Source organism: Anguilla anguilla, chromosome 13 (assembly GCF_013347855.1).
Source record: "Anguilla anguilla isolate fAngAng1 chromosome 13, fAngAng1.pri, whole genome shotgun sequence".
In the NCBI taxonomy this organism is placed as follows: Eukaryota; Metazoa; Chordata; class Actinopteri; order Anguilliformes; family Anguillidae; genus Anguilla; species Anguilla anguilla.
In genome coordinates this window covers 27,252,821-27,270,760 of record NC_049213.1, presented here as the reverse complement: position 1 = coordinate 27,270,760, position 17,940 = coordinate 27,252,821, and the positions used below count along the sequence as shown (strand labels likewise).

The window sequence follows — 17,940 nt, the reverse complement described above, 5'->3', positions numbered from 1 at the left end:
GGGCTGATGGTGATTCTGCAGAATGAAAGGTAACTTGAAAAGTTTACTGTTGCAGCAAACAAGCCTGCTATTCTCATGACCGCACAGTGAAAATGACTGAATGTGGAAATTTGCATATAATCGTTTGCCGTTTCAACTAATGTGCAATCTTTATGTACATTATGAGGGTTTCATTGTTTATACAAAATCCCATTTCTGTAATGATGGAAAAATCATTTTGAAGCGGATGAAAACAAGATATTTCACAGCTTCAGTTCTACGTACCGTCAACACAAGATGGCTTGTTCCTTGTTGTACCAGCCACCTTTCCGGGTAGGCAGGAACACTTTACAGTCTGGGATCGTTCTTCGATACGGTTTTTGTTACAGCACCTGTGAGCGGCGATGACCTCACACGTTCCACCCTCTGCAAATGGAGACAGGAATAGTGATGCATTAAGACATAAGATATGAGCCTAATGTATTGACAGTATTGAGAGATAATGGTGGGTAAACGTCAAACAAAGACATAAAATTCATGCTAACACCGATTATTTTGACCTGTGCAGTTACAAGGCTTGTAATACACAAGTGTTTGATTCCCTCAGCACTGGGCAGGCTGCAGAGGATTCAATAAAACATTCTCTTTGAAACAACAACAAAAAGATCATTTTTAGAGGAATGCAGGACTTGAGATTTCATTTTTTTCTGAACAATAAGTGTTTGGTTGCTACATACACATACGATTTGCCAATTATGCATCATATTACTCTTGTAATTAATATGTATAACTAACTAAATGGGGTAATCACTGCCAAATTCAAGTATATTGTTTACATGTAAAGTAATTCTAGCAGCCATGACATTTCATAAGATGGTCAGACAGCTAAACACCTGTAATAAAGTAGTTTTCCAATTGCAATCCCAATGCACTTATAATAATATAATGATTAAAACAGGAAATAAAATCAAATGTTTTTTTATAGTCACACCAAAAGCAACAGCAATAATCATTTTGGGGCATTAGTATAGCAGTCACTGCATATATATGATCAGAATCACTTAATCCGAGGGAATAAAGGCAATTCAGTTGGTAGCTAACAACACAATTCTGATTGGAGCATTCAATTTTGAGGATAGTAATGGACATTCGTTCGTAAAATTAGAAACCCTTTTTGATTTCAGGTGGTATACAGTTGTCTGACCTATGTGCAGCTGAATGACATTTAAAAATAAAATCCATATGGTAATTACAAATGTAAATTCTTGCTTTATTTCTGTAGACACATGTGCTATTGATACAGTGGGATAATTGAGACATGATCCCAGGGCTCTAAAATAAGCCCTGAGACACAGAACAATTAAGTGTTCTTTCATCCGTTACATCCAAAACATCCACACGGCTGTTCTCCTCCACTCTCAAAGTTTCCAGCACTTTACCCTCATGCGTTTCAAATGACCATTAGCGAAAGGTGAGATCAGCGTCATTGCCATGAGAGGGAGAGCGCGTCCCCAGGGAGGCTGATAAGACTCTGCGAAACGAGGGATAATTTCATGAATAAAGAGGAGGGGAATGTGCTGCGAGTTTCGCGGCTGCTGCAGTCTGCAGCGCGTCGCTGCGACAATGCGCAGGGCCCTGCGAGCGTTTCGGCGCGTGGGCCGGGTCTCCTGCGGGAGCCGCCTCTGTGTCCGCGATTGGGCTTCGCACGCGCCTGGCTGGGACTGCGAGCAATGGCAGCGGGACTGGGGAGCCCCTTCACGCAATCGCGAGCTCTCGGTTAATTCTGCTGTCGGGGGGCTGGAGAGTACCCAGCTATCAGCGTGACTCTCTCGTCGCCCCGGGGAACCTCTTTATCTCGCCACGACAGCCATCGAATCATCACGCCATCCAACAATTAAAGCGGAGCTCGTCCTAGGACAGGGAGGAACGACCTCTCCGGAGATGAAGGCTGCAGTAGATTAATGTGACTGGGACCGCGCTCACGAGTCCTGTCCCATTTGGAACTGCAGATGAAATTCAGAAGAAAAAGTAAATTCTATTTTGATGAGCTGATGAAGTTCAAAAAATATTTCTAATAAATATATTGCGTTCTGAACAACCTTGACAGGTTTTTAAAATGCCTCCAACTGCATTGAATGGAATACAGAACTACTAGGTACTGACCATTATTTAAGAAGAAAAGAAAATGTTGCTGTTATGCTACTTTATTCCATCTTGAATAAAGTTATTTTTTCAAGACTTAGTTGTTGATATAGCTGTGAGGGAAGCAGAACAAATAAAGACAAAGTCCCCTAAGAGTGCTATAAATACACTGGAATGCCATGAGTTTGTTCTGGGTGACTACAGTATATTACCGCCGGTCCTCAGCCCGCGACGCTGTGGTCCAGGCAGCACTCACAGTTCCCACCTTTGTCTGTGCTAAATCACAAGAACGCAATTCGGCTTTCCCTCAAGACCCTTCGAGGGTTTGTTTCTGTAAAATCACAGTAATCTGAACTGCCGTTGTGTTGTACAGAGCCTCGTAACAAGCAGAAAACATTATCCTGCACGGTCCAAGTTTCCATGGTGTGCGGAATAGAAGTTAATTCCTAACTAGGTACTCCTATAAAGGGCTGTAGAGACCTCCACCTGCATCACTGACCACTGTGCTCATTTGCACCGAGCAAATGTGTTTGGAATCCACCCACCCACAGAATCACATCAGCACTGCAATTACCCATAAAATCGAGAACACTAAAAACAGCCTTTCCTTCTGTGCAAGCGAATGCAGACATATGGGTATTAGCCTGCTGCACAGTGTGAAAGAAGACAAATTTTCGGGACTTATCAGTGGCAGAACGTCTCTGTGTTATCTGCCACTGCACACATCTCCACAACTCAATGGTAATCACTTTCCGTTCCCATCTTCCTCGGAGCACCTTTTTCAAGAACGGATTAAACTCAGAACTCTGCTTTCTAAGGAATATTGCGATAAAAAAAAAAAAAAAAATCTAGAGCACAGCAAATGAAAGGTGTAATTAATTATTTTACTGTAACTAATGTAGGGATTTCATAGCCTGTGCAGAATCCCTTCTGCCTCTCCCCTGAACAGATGTGTGATAAAAAAAAAAAACCCTCAGTGGGCTGTGATCACGCACCTCCATCATGTTCTATTGCTGTACAGGAACTGGCCAAAGCGAGTCTAAACCAATGTTAAGTGTTATTGAATATGACTCACAGGGGGATTGAAGACTGTCCCCTCTGACACCAATGAGATTTTAATATTGTATCGTGCATTGTGCTATAATCTGGCTGAGCTACTGAGAGCGCCCTGTGACTCTGCAGAGAGCGAGCGCTTCATCAGAATGATAAACAAGGGTTGAACTTCTTCACGACCGCTTCAAGTTCTCCCGAAAAGTTTGAGGTCAGGTGAGAGGCGTTGGGTCTGGCCACCGAGCAGACATTAAACCACCGCACACCATCTGTGCACAAAATGAGCTCCTCGTAATGGGTCCTCCTCGCCATGGCTGGGCAATAATAAAGAGATTTGCGCATAGTCGCCTGGACAAATGTGCACTTTGTCACGCAGCAATGTAAATTTCCCTTCTTTTATGTATTGGTGTAACTGCAGTGCATGACTGCATTCACAACATGGCACCTGTGAGGCTTCTTTGGGCAATTAATAAGGTTGGATGTCATTACGTTTTATTATCTGAATTTTCAATGTTTTGCACATAATGTGTGTGTGTGTGTGCATATGTACGTGCATGTGTGTGTGTGTGCGTGCATATGTACGTGCATGTGTGTGCACGCGCGTGCCTGTGTATGTGTGCATGTGTGGAAGCTCTTGTGATGAATCTTAGGGTTAGTGCTGAATGTGTCCTTGCTCTATTCACGCAATGTTGGCATAAAATCAAGGAATACAATGGCCCAGCAGAAAAAAAACAGAAGAAAGTGCATTTCTTCGACAACACAATGGAGTCATGGGATATTGAATTCACAGGAAATAATAATTTAACTGCAGTTTGAACGTAAGATTGTTTCTGACCTCAGACTGCAGGAATGATGAGTACTGTCAGCAGTTAGTGTGACAGCGACATGCTGCTATCTGCCATGGACGCGCGTATCCCCCGACACAAAATGAAATCACACGCGCATGCACACAAAAAAACAAACGCAGAAAATGCCTAACATCTTATTGTATTGCAAGATGGTGCTGCACTGGAAGGCTATATTTTTTATTGTATAACACTTTCATTAAAGATTAATTGACCTTATTTTCTGAACAATGTTTAGTGCCTGCATGCTATTTTACACTTGATACATTTTACCCTCAGTAAATAGTCTTTAATAGCCCCATCTGTATTCACATTCATAATTATGCCAAAATAAAACTGTTTTCATTTAAATTTTTAAGTCAGTTTCTGACATTTAAAAAAAATTATAAATGACCAAGCTACATTTTACTGACATTTCTAAACAAGTTTTTGACATTATACATGCAAGGAAACGTCTATTTTCAGGCAAACATTAATCAAAATAGCTCAACCCTTACATCTGTATTTATTCTAAACTGTATGTGCGCATAAGATAACTTGTTTTTCTGTTGGCGCGCAGAATTGTGTGTACAAAGCAGTTTACTGCAAAATTTCAATAAAAATGATTTTTTTTTTCTCTTGGACTGTCAGTTATGCAGTGAACTGTCGACAGGAAAAAAGAGCTGTGTTTCTGCCCTGAAGTGGCGTTACTCAATCACAAGGAATGTTTGAACGGATGCTCTTAAGTATGCCTAAATTTGCAAACATTTCCATGCAACTTTCCATGTTGATAAATCACACTCTTTGCATGAAAATGTGCCTATGCATGGGTAAGAATGAGTTTGATAAATGAGGCCCCGGGACCCAGGACCCAGCTGGGTAGCTGTGGGGCTCGATGATGAAACGCACTGTATTCTATGTGGATTAAATTTACATCTGGTGCTTTACTGCAACTACTGCATCCAGGCATGCAACAACCAGGCAGCAATTTTCACTCATGCACTTTGTACCACGCTTAATGGGGTCGGTTGGCATATACGTACAGATTTAAATAAGAGGATGAATATTATTTTTTTGGGAGAGGAAAGACTAATCCAATATTAAAATGAATCTTTATTTGCCTTTGGCCAAAGGCTATTTCAGTTCAACAATGTAACAATAAATTTTGTTGCCATCACACAAAAACAACAAATAACAACAACTAAAACAATAACAACAAACAGCTTGATTATTAATGAAGGATTTTCGGCTTTCCAGCTCTTTGCCATAATTTACAGAAACCATCGAAGGACTGACAACATACTGATTTTTCTCCCTGGTCATCTTACAGACAAAGAAACTCGTGCTTCTGATCAATGCTCCATTATGTTTCGTCAGGAAAAAGGGCCAATTAAAAGTACATAAATGGCAGACTTGTGAAGATGGCATTTTATTTTGAACCAGCAATTAAACTAAAATGTTAACTGAAACTTTATATAAATATAAAATTATAGTTTTACAAGAATTTGTATACATCTTTGCACATTTTAAATCCAATACAATCCAACAATTAACAAGCGGTCATGTTATAGCAAAAGAAATTCAGTGCATGGCAGGTTGTTTGTTGAACAGTCATATATTTTTGTAACTGTCATTTACGTCACTTAATTGAAAATATAAATGACACTGGCACTCCAACCCATAGCCTGTAATATCAGCCATCTTGCTGCATTCATTTTCCCCACTGCTCTTTGCTATCACGGTAATAATACTGTGTTCTGATATGCTGGCCTCCGCAGAATTAACGCAGATGTAATCTGTGTGGAGTGTAAGTGATGGGTAATTATTGAGTGACTCTTGAGTGCCTTCAAGAGTCTCTCAAACCTAGTAACAACCATTAAGCGCTAATGTGTTGCAAGAGCAACAAACACGGGGGGTCAGGGCAACTCAAATAAATCATTTAAGCACTTCTTCGTATAAACAGCTTAATTATACTTTAGTCTGGAGAAAATGGCATTTTCCATATGATAATTTAAACAGGGAATCTTAACTAGACCCATTGCAATTCAAATTCAAAATGCTCGCATAAAAATCTCCTTAACATCAAATCTATTGAGTGCTTCAGTATGAGTTAAATTACCCCAACCAATGAGGAAAATCATGTTACATTGGCATAGCATTGACATTTGCATCATAGAATACAGCTCTCTGTAGCATTAATGAAAGTGAATGTTCATACACGCAAGCATGCACGCGCGCACGCGCGCATGCATGCACACACGCACGCACACACACACATTCACTTAGATTGATGCTACAGAGAGCTGTATTCTATTTGAACTCCACGAGAAACAGTAAATAACAGCTTTTTTGCTGTCTCAAATGCAAAACATTCTCAAAAGATTTATGGTTCTGATATAAAAAAAATAATAATAATCTTTTGGTGTCAGTGCAAATTGATTACCCTGTCATTTCCAGGTTCATAGAAAAAAAGTAATAAATTCTGAAATAAAGAGACATTTGAGTATGTTTTTTTTAAAAAAACCTTATAACCAGTATTTTCTATCTTCTGCAATTATTGGCCCATTTTTGTAAAAATTTGAAAAGGAAAGGAAAAGACTGATGCAAACTTGTTTTAAATGGCTGATAGAGGGAAGTGTTTTCTGGTTTCAGGCCATCTGTCATTATGAAAGTATATTTAATGTTTCCTGGCATCATGCATGCAAAGAAATGTAACTCTCTTATTAAAACATCAGGTAGAGTCTCAGCATTTACCCCCTGGTTATATTAGATACAATTTAAATGTATTGCAGAACAAAATCATATGGATTTCCAATGAGCAAAAAATAAAAAATAATTGAGGAACTTAATACTTTTGAGATAGTATCAGTCCCATTACTATTTGTGTACCACAGTTCCCATATGCTATTCTGCTTATGTGGACATGGAATACATCGCAACACAGGAATTATTGCCATCACATGTCTCATTTGGAACTATTTTCAGCAATTTCATTCCATGTCCATCTATGCAAGCGCCTGTATTCATGGTTCATTTTCATTTTGCGGACATTTTATGTTCATTTCAATCAGATGACTTTTGCCAAATTCTAAAGCCATGATCATGAGCATAGCATTTAGGCATTTAGTCTTGTTAAAGATTCATGCACAGTCAGCCTTACTTTATCCAAGTGATTTCATAGCAAAATCTGCCATGGCCAGTGTCGAGACCCATTTGGTTTCCTTGATGGTAATGCCACCTGACTCGCACCTCACTGCTCATAAAGAGCTATGTGGTGGAAGGGACTCGCTCGCTTGTTTAAGCATAAGTGATACTTCATGGCATGCCACCCAAGTTGACTCTTAAAATAATTTGAAGCAACACCATAAAGCCCTGAGTCTGAAAGTGAGTCACCCACTAACACTTGAATCTCCTCCAGACAGCCAAGAACAGTCTTGTTTTCAGGAAACTGAGAGTCAAGCCAACATGGTTGGATAACAAAGTATACTTGGCAATGTGCATTGAACACTGTAATTATTCTCCATTGAGTGTGTGTGTGTGTGTATTGTATATGTGCCTGTGTGTGCTTGTGCGTGTGTATGTGTGTGCGTGTGTGTGTGTGTGTGTGTGTGTGCGTGTGCATGTGCATGTGTCTGTGTGTGTACTGTATGTGTGGAATATAGAAAAGCCACAGGGCTTTTAGAACTTCCCTGTGAGACTTCCCATGGTCACAAAGGATGCCATATAGATCACATTCATGGTGTATGAGTGAATTTCCCACAGTTGATGGATGGGAGCAACATCAATGAGTTGAAATTGGGGTGGCACAATTGATAGTTTTGTGATGGACAGTTAGACAAGAACCAAATTGCCCTTTTAAAGCAGAGCAATTACAAGCAGGTCAAAATAATCATGAGGAAAAACATGAATGAAAGAAAAGACATTTAAATCAGCACTGAGGCAAAGGTTCTTTCATTAATAATTCAACATATCACCACGATTAATCTTGAACAATATGCTTTTAGGGTTTTTTCCCCCTTACCTGCGAGGAGAGTCAGGACCTAAAGGCAGGTGCCAAAAAATCGTACAGATTTACCCCTCAACCTCAGCTATGTGCACATATGCATAATTCATGAGTTCATTCATTCATGTGCTACAAAGCAAAACACAAACACAAAGAGAAGTGTTAAATCCAGGTGAGATGCATGTTTCCTTGGCATGAAATGGAAGAAGTGGTCATGTGCTGGTATGGCAAGTGAACTTTCTCCATCGCTAAGGTTTTCCTGGCCTTCCTCTGGGTTGCAATCTACCCCATTCCACAGTCTCATTGCCTGGAGGACAACATTAGGCAACTAGATGGAAAAACAAGTAAACACACCACAGCAACTACAGCCCAAAGAGAAGCGGCTAGGTTTAAAGGGCTGGATCATGACCCTTCAGGGGCAGAATGCTATCCTACATCTTTCAGAAGAAGTGAGCTTTGGGAGATCCTGACCTCATTGTGGCCATGGAAGTACCCAGTAGTCCTCAGGCGTTACAGTAGGCCTACATCTTTAAAGAAGACAACACATGAGGAATTCTGATTACAGCAAAAGACTAACATCATCCTGTTCGTGTGGTTTAGAGGAAAAAGTACCACTTACTCTGCAAATGCTCCTCAACTTCATCTAACATTTACTTTAGGCCTGGTTCTGCAGCCTGTCTGCTATTTTCCAGGATCCTACATCACAAGTAGCTGTTTACTTTTATTTGACATTACAATTCATTTTAAAGGACAGTTTGCTCAAGTTTCAAAATAGTTAAAAATAATTTCCTGTGATTGCATAGGAGGGTCATCCAAGCAACATGTGGTTTGCTCTGACCTGTAGCAGCAACAAACTTGTGTAATTCAATTACTTTTACACTCAGTCTGTGCAAATGCATGCTTATATGTGCTATATAAATGTGGGAGGACACTTTTGGAGTGTATTGGGAGAGAAAAGGAAACAGTGCTTAGGTCACCTGTTTTTATGACATATAACAAGAAAAGAGGGTTCAAAACAACTCACACCAGATAGGCTTCGCAGAAAGTTAATTAATGTTATGTAAATGAAAATAGTCATGTTTAGTACTTTGTCACTTTGTCTGTGGCCCCTAGACATCACCAGGTGCTGAGTAGCTTTTCTGGCAATGTCCTGCCAGGCCTGTACTGCGACCATCTTGAGCTTCTGCTTGTTTCAGTGGCTAGTTGCCTTAAGTTTTCTCCTCAGCATATGAAATGCATGTTCAGTTGGATTCAGATCAGGTGAATGACTTGGACAGTAAATAATATTTCAGTTTTTGGCTTTGACAAACTCCTTTGCTGCTTTTTTATGTTGGGGATCATTATCTTGCTGTAGGATGAAGCATTGTCCAATGAGATTCAAAGCATTTGCTTGATTTTGAATTCATTCTGCTGCAGCTATTAACAGTTACATCATCAATGAAAACAAGTGAGCCAGTACTTGTGAGCCAGTACCTGTGCCATACATGTCCAAACCATAACGCTCCCACCACCATGTTTCACACATTTGGCCTACACAGTTCTGTTCACATGACCTTTTTCCAGAACTCTGCAGGCTCATTTAGGTACTTCTTAGCTAATTGTAACCTGACCATCCTGTTTTTGCAGCTAACTAGTAGTTTGCATCTTGCAGTGTAGCCTCGGTAATTCTATTTGTGAAGTCTTCTGTGGACAGTAGTCACCGACGCATCCATGCCTGCCTCTTGAAGAGTGTTTATGATCTGTCTGACAGGTTTCTGATCTGTCTGATGTTTTCCTTCATTATGGTGAGAATTATTTGCTAATCAACTATAGAGGTCTTCCTTGGCCTACCATACCCCTTGCAATTACCCAGCTGACCAGTATTCTCTTTGTTTTCAATGATGTTCCAAATAGTTGATTTTGTAAGCCTAAGGTTTGGCCTGTGTCTCAGCCTCATAATGGCTTTCTTGATTTTCATTGGTACAGCTCTGATCCTCATGTTAACAAACACAATTGACAGACTCCAAAGGCAATCAAAAGCCTAGAATCAAGACTAGATACTAAAAGCTCTCTTATATCTGCATTAAGGAAGCAATTGAACACACCTGACTTAACAAAAACACCAGGGAAGTCATTTGTTTCAAACATTATGTTGCCCTGAAATGGGAAGTTATGTATTATGTATAAAAAGTGCCATAATTTCAGAATCTGCACTTTAATCAAATGTGAATTACAATTTTAAAATTGTGGAGTACATGGCCAAATAAAAAAAACAATGTCCCAAACATTATGGAGCTTATTGCTTTTCAAAGCACAGAATGACCATTCCTCCTTATGCCTTGTGTACACTACACAACTTTGAAAATACTAACAAAATCCTAACAATAGAGAGTATCTCATATTTTGTGATTATCTCCTAAAAAAATTCTGTTATTGCCATCCTATGAATGCTCACACAACACATGTAGTCACAGGCTATGGTCACGGGGGTTACACACTATGGGGTTTTGAATCGTGATGAACTACAGTAGATCTCGAAGAGCTGCATTGTCACAAGAACTCGACAACAACAAAAAGTGCACATCTCTCTCTGAAAATGGAGGATAATTGGCAGCTGTTGGTAGTGACACTTGCTGCCTGTGCATTCATTTTAGCAGACCAACTACCCAAAAAGTAACGAGAAAGAAGAGTGTGGTGAAGTATGGAGTGTGGAGAACATGGCTTATTTATTTATAATTTAAAGAAGAAAATATATGATGTAGTGATTGTACTAACTATTACTAACTATGCAGGAAAATCCCTTGGGGTTCACAGGGTTCATAGTCTCTGTTCCATGAAATTGCCCTCCTACAGAGCTTATCAGATGACAAACCTGAATCAGTTATATCTCTTCAAGCCTAAGGATATTATGTCCAGATTTGAAATCAATACAAAATGCAATTTCTCTGGACCCATATGGCAAGGCTTGTTTTGATCTACAGTATGTTTAGCACATTAATGTCCTGAAGATGGGAAATCATCAACTGAATTTTAATAAGATTATGGAAAATGACTACAATACAATGGAACTTCCTTCAAAGAACAATGGAAAAAAGTTTAATAACTGAGAAACAGGCAGTTTCTGGAACATGCCATTTCACATGATTATCTGTTGAACTCTCTGTCTTTGTTGGAATTCACTGACCTGTTCCCCATGTTCGGTTCTGTGAAAGTGTTCTGGGATCCCAGCCAATTCATTATTTAACTGGCATAATGCATCAATTGCCATTTATTCATTTCAAATTATGTATGCATGCAAAATCCTTATATATAAAAGAGAATACTCTTCAGTATGAATAATCTGCCCACTTGCTATTAAAGCACAACAACGGGGAATTGCATGAGTTTGCATAATATAGCTTCATTTTCAATGGAGGTTAATAAGCTAACTTCTCTTTCTGCCCATTATTTGCATATCTTCATGCAGTTTATAATGCAACAGACCAATCGGATAAGACCCCATACTGTTTGCTTCTCACAGGTCCCCATTGATCTGAGTAAAGACTCATAGCTGAACAGTGTTGAACACACTGAGGCACACATGCACACATACACACTCACGCACGCATACACACACACACACACATACACACACGCACACACACGCACACACACACATCAATATTGATATTTATCAAAATAAATATCAATATCACAGTCTGCCAGAGTGAATCAAGATATTGTGGCAAGCTTTTGTTTCATTTCATGTTTCAGAGAGCTTTTGGATATTCCTGAATTTACACTGTGAATATAGTTACACTCTAAATGGAAAAAAGTTCACTCACAATAGCTGGAACCCTTTTTCAGCAGGTTCCCCATTACAAGTGTTCAAGAATTCTATAAATAAAAAGAACTGGGAAACTACATTGCTGAACTTGGCTAAGTATCATAATAGTCAATCAGAATAGGCTTAATGCAGACTGCAATACCCGGACATGACTAATCTCTGAACTGGCACTAGAGAAAGTATGGTTATAAGAATGCACAGAAGAAATTATTATAAATTGGTTTGAGTCTTACTGTAATTCGAACATGCACGCAAAACACAGCCTTTGTATTTCAAGGCATGAATGCCCGAATGAATAATTCTTGTTAAAGATTTCCTGAAGTAGAATTTTATGATATATTGACATATGAACTTACAGTAGGATGCATACATTTTCTTTCTATCTTGAAATACTAGCATCCATAAAAATGTAATAGTTTAGTAGTGATATCACCTCATCTCTGCATTTGTTACTTATTTTGACAGTTAATTTATAAAATTGCAACCAGCCATGGCAGATAGATGTTGATGCTCACTTTTTGAAGTTCTCTATTTGTAAAGTAAAACTTTATCAAACCTACTGGAGTAAGTGGAGTCTTGCGCATTCTTAAAAAAGAATGTCTAAGTGAAACCATTTTTCTGTCATTTTGACCATCAGCAGGTATAGCTGACCTTCATCAAGTATACCATTTAAAGGTCAAAATAACCAAAACTTATAAATTATTTTTCTAGTGAGACAGTGTGCAGGACTCCACTTACATTTCAAGTACATTATTTAAAACTTTTAAAATAATAATTTGCTCAGCTTTTATGTGTACAGGGTTTTTTGTCATGGTATCTGACAGTAGAACAGCAGCTAGATTAAGAATAGTAACCTTCCCATTTTAGATGGATGATTATACAATAGTTCAGATCTTTTTAAATTTGACAGTCGGAGATTCATAATAGAATATTTCTAGTTCTGTCTGCAAATAGAACATGGCTCAGAATATTTGCATACAACAGTTTGAAAATCTAATTTCCAGACATAATCATATTTGAGAACCATGTTTTTTTTTTCAAAACATATAAATCCTCAAATCAAATATTAAATCTTTGAATATCTTAATGGCCTATAGGTGTCATCCATTTAAAATGTTGATGTGCCATAGCTTCCTTCTTGATTTATAATAGTGTGCTCCTCTCCCACACATTGCAATGATTCACTGTTGGCCTGCATGTAAGTAACAGTCAGTTTCCATTTTTAAATTCTGCACCAGAGGTTACTATTTTAACATTTTCAGCAGGGTTTGTATTAGAGGGGAGATTATACTGTGTCTACACTGTTTCTACCTTTGTGTTCAGGACGGTCTGAAGTGTCCTCAATGTGTCTGTGTTTTTTCTGGGCATGTTACTATGTACTATTGAAGCTAATTATCCCTATTCTCAGCTCAGTTGATGATGTTTGAAAGGGTTTCTCAGCACTCAATGGGAGCAAATGTCATACAAAAATGCTGCTGTTCATAACTGCAATGCATTAAAAATGGGCCAGCGAGACTCTGGACAATGATAATCTATTTTATGTCAGTGAGCTCTGAAATTACTTTTTCAACATTTGCTGTATAAGAGGAATAATAACCAAGGTAAATAATCAGAAAAAACACATAGCATGTTCAGCCAAAAGACAGAATAACATGGCCTATTCCTTTCCCTATCTGACCATTTAAGTTAAACTGACAAATCTAAGGAGTAGATAATCAAATCATATTTACGCTACAGTTTATGGTAGAAATCTAGGGTAAGACTCAAATGAATTTATACTTTAAACAGAATATTTAAGCATCTGTAATCTAGGGGAAATTGCATTGTGGTTAGATTAAATACAGCCCCAAGCTGTACAGTGAGTTATTCTACTTGAAATCCATAAAATGGTAATTTATTGAGAAATAGACATGGCACCCTCATTTAATGATCTTAAAGCAACACTGTGCAAAGCGACCATCAAGACTTATCACTAGTTTCTACACCTAGACCAAAAATACTATCCTGATCCACAGTTCACATTGCAATATATTCTCTCAATGGCATGGCATTTTACAAAGATAAGAAAACAACATGGCCACTTTAAATAAGATGGGGAGGCATCCTATTGGAATGAAATCAATTAACGTTGTAGTGATCACCTCAAAGGCAAATGACCTGAAGTGCATGAAGGTCACAGATACCAGCAGGCAAGGGTGGGAGAGGGAAGGTGACTAATTAGGAAATGCAAGCCCACTTGGCAGATAGATCTGGACTTCTCGCCATTAAATATTCATACAGCTTGTACATGAGCTTTCTTTGACAATGGATTCTGTTTAATATTCTGTCATAAACATAAACATTTGAATATGAAGGGAATTATGAACATCACAGAGTATTCTGCAAAAGCAAGAACACTTATTTATCCATAGTGACATCATGTTTCAGCAACATTTATAATTAATGAGGAGGCAGACCTACTATATATGCAGTATAAACAGGAATGAATATAATTTGAAAAACATAACAAAGAAAAAGAAAATCCAGTTCGGCTGTTGAGCTCTTTCTTATTTATTAAAGGTAAATTGACGAATCCAAGGCAACCTCTTCCCTGGACTGACTTGTTAAACAATCTCTAAGATTAAAGAGCTTTAACCAATATTGCATCTCTAAAAACTCCAAAAGTTTCATGTTAATAATGCCTTTCTGCACACCACTCAAAATGCCAATGCAAGAAGCTTAGTCTGTTGGTTCTACACACCTCAAAATGTGATCTCTCCTATCATTACCTAGTGTGAAATCATATGGCTCCGCATCAGAGTGTGGCCAGATTCTCTGTGCATACTAACGAAGCTGCACGCAGAGGGGAGAGCTGCCCTTTGAGTCCAGTGTGTTAGTACACATGCTTCCACTCTTCTGAATTGAGGCCATTTTAGACTACACTTAAGTAGTTATTTTCATGCCTCTATTTTATTATGTCCTGTGTGTAATATAAATTATGCAAACATATAGGTAAAGAGTAAAAGAACCACAATGTGTGTGTGTGTGTGTATATGTGTGTGTGTATGTGTGTGTACATGCACGCTCACTGGCAACCTAATTAGATACACCTATCTCATACCAGGTAGGACCCACTTTTGCCTGCAGAACAGTCTGAATCCTTTGTAGCATGAATTGAACAAGGTGCTGGACACATTCCTTAGGGGTTTGTTCCAAGCTGACGCAATAGCATCACATAGTTCCTACATATTTTTCGGCCACACATTAATTCTGTGAACCTCCCGTTCCACCTCATCCCAAAGGTGCCCAATTAGACTGAGGTCTTGCGACTGTGCAGGTCATTGGAGTAACTGAAGTCACTGTCATGTTTGTGGAACCAGTTTGAGATGATATGTGCTTTGTGACGTGGTACATTTTTCTGCAGTAAGTACCCATTTGAAAAGGGGTATACTGTGTCCATAAAAGGATGTGCATGGTCAGCAGCAATGCTTAGGTATGCTGTGGTATTCACATGATGCTAAATTGCTATTATATAGTTGGTATTAACTAGCCTAATGAGTAGCAAGAAAACCTTCCCCACACCATTACACTAGCACCACCAGCCTGCACGGTTGGCACAAGCAGGGGCGTGCCTAGGCCCTGACTATTGGGCTATAGCCCCAGGTCTTTTTCCATTAGCCCCGGGTCTGTTTTTAATGGCAAATTATTATTGTGTGATGAATTTTGAGCTTTGAGAACGTTTTTACGAATTTAGTTCTCAACATCATGGTAGTGTTGTAACTAATTAGAAACCTAAGGTGGGATAATGGTCTAACTGACCAGCTTTGTCAAGCTGATGACTGACAATTTTTGTTGAAACTGGACAACAGAGATGCTAATTCTATTTAGTTGTAATTTTTGAGGCCATGGTTTTGGTTGGTTTAGCCACTGTCCTGTTAAGTGTCCATCTCTCCCCATTGGTTGTGATTTAATTACTTCACAGCAATTAACCTTTATCAAGTTGTATTTTTATTATTTTGACCAACTGCAATATACCAACCAATATACAATGTATATTTATATATATTATATATTTATAATAGTGCCACATAAATAATGTGTTTAAATGTACTGGAATACATTGTTTTTTATTCCATTAAATAAAATTTATTGCCAATTATTTAAAAAAAAATGTTTTGTCATCGCATCTCATCTTTTGTCAAAAAATATATTTATATACAACATCATGTTTTGACAAGGCCCTGATGGAAGGCACTGGAACAGACTGGAATGTTGAATGATGCAAGGCAGAATGAATTTCATACCACTGTGCCTTGACAGTTGCCACTCAAAACATAAAAATGGATTTTTAGTCCTATTATATCATTCAGCATGACATTATTATTTGATGTATTATTCAATATGACATTATGATATTATATTATTCAATGCAGTGCTTTGTTTTAACAATTGTAACAATTACGGACAGGACATTTTTATATTGCGGAACAGAATCTGTGCCATGAGACTAGCTTTATTGGTGATGCCAGGTAGAAGAGTCTCACGATGAGTGCACTTTGGAGAAAACTCTGCAGGTAGCTGTCGACTCACAGTGCTCATTTCTCACTTTCCCGTTGTTTTTATAAGGTAGGTCAAAACAGATGCATTTTCCCTCAGTTCATTTATCACCTTGATGTTGTCGCTTGTTAGTGAAGCTCTCCTCTCTCTCTCTCTCGTTAGACTTCTGCAGAAAGGGCAGGCGATAACTGTCCATTCTGAACCGTGTCACAGGCATGCAGTTAAGGTGGTCTGGAAAGATCCTTTATCATTATCCAAGGTCAGATTCTACAGTCAAAATCAGCACATGTCTGCTGACAGAATAAATGAAGGACCAGTTGTTTGTGCACAAACAATGCAGAGATATACTACTGATGTGACAGCAGTAGGCTTGGGTTCATCACAAACCGAAATTTAGCAGATTTACTTACATTGAAACCTAACTACAATTTTCCATTTATGTCCCATCAGTAAAAATCATATTTTCCATCACATTCTAATGTTGTAAAAAGATGAAACCTAGGTCATGTCACTCCCTCACAAATCAATGAACAATTATTATAGCATAATTTATTTTTTATTATTCTTTCGGATTGAATCAATGTTATTTTGCAGTGAATTTCAGAAAAATTAGGGGTTATTTCATGAGCTAAACTGGAAATCCTTGTATTCACTATTATTTTAAAAAATCAATATATGTACAAAGTGGAAAGAAAAGCAACAATAACATCAATATGCTGTAGACATGTAACTCCAGCAACAATTTTGTCATTGAAAGGAAAGCTTTGATGACAATGTGCTCTCTATAGAAACCCAAGCACAAACAGTAGCATTTAGAGGTCTAGGTACCAATTTTCTATTCTCTTTCTATTTTATTTCCTCAGAATGTCAATATTACTTAAAAAACAAAAAAGAATGCAATATCAAAATATAAGCTTGTGCCCGCTTTCGATGGCAGTAACGCGAGTCAGTCATGGTGTAATATCGCCTTTCTCAGCTTGCTTTTGTCATGGTGGTTGCCGCATAAAATGTCGGACTTTTTCATATCATGCGTCTGTTCTCGAAGCTCTTGCCTCTCAGAAATCTAATTAATCAACTTCTGTCACTGGAACACAATGCATGGCGCTCTCCTGAGCCCGTCTACCTCCACTCCTCCTCTCAATCGCTTTCGTCTGACCCTCCTCCTCGGGCCTTGCAAGCAGACCCCCGGTGCCTCTCCTGCTCTAAAGAGGAGCTGTTGTCAAACCTATTCGTCAGCCCCATTATCTGCCTGAAGCTCAGGATTCATGCCCACGCTGATGGTCTGTAGACCCCCCCCCCCCCCCCCTCCCACATTCCTTGCTCCCTGCCCCCCTCCCCCCCTCCCCTGCATGCAATGAGCCTGGCAATGTACACCGATGACCAGAAAAAAAATGGGCATGGCAAAAAATACGGTAAACAAAAGCCAGCCAGGTGACGAGAAGGCTTGGGACGGTGGGCAGCTGCAGCAGTGCCCCTCCAGCTGTTTCAACACAAAACTGTTCCCCGGTTTTCCGTCCGGGTCCCCCCGCTTAGCGGAGTGTACGGACGGCAAATTAATCCTCCTTAAATCCTTTTATAAAACAAATGTAGGACTTGGACAG

The 17,940-nt window shown here is 38.9% G+C and overlaps 1 protein-coding gene across 5 annotated transcripts in view; it reads right to left on the bottom strand.

Moving 5' to 3' along the window:
* Positions 1-17,940, bottom strand: part of LOC118210741 (chemokine-like protein TAFA-1) — a 119,607-nt gene that overhangs the window by 24,270 nt on the left and 77,397 nt on the right. For all 5 annotated transcript variants that reach the window (XR_004761904.1, XR_004761902.1, XR_004761905.1 and 2 more), the window contains exon 3: positions 265-405. Coding sequence is in view for 1 of the 5 variants with exons in the window: in XM_035387149.1 (XP_035243040.1) it covers positions 265-405 (141 nt within the window). In the remaining 4 variants the exon portion in view is untranslated. The remainder of the gene's footprint in view (positions 1-264; positions 406-17,940) is intronic.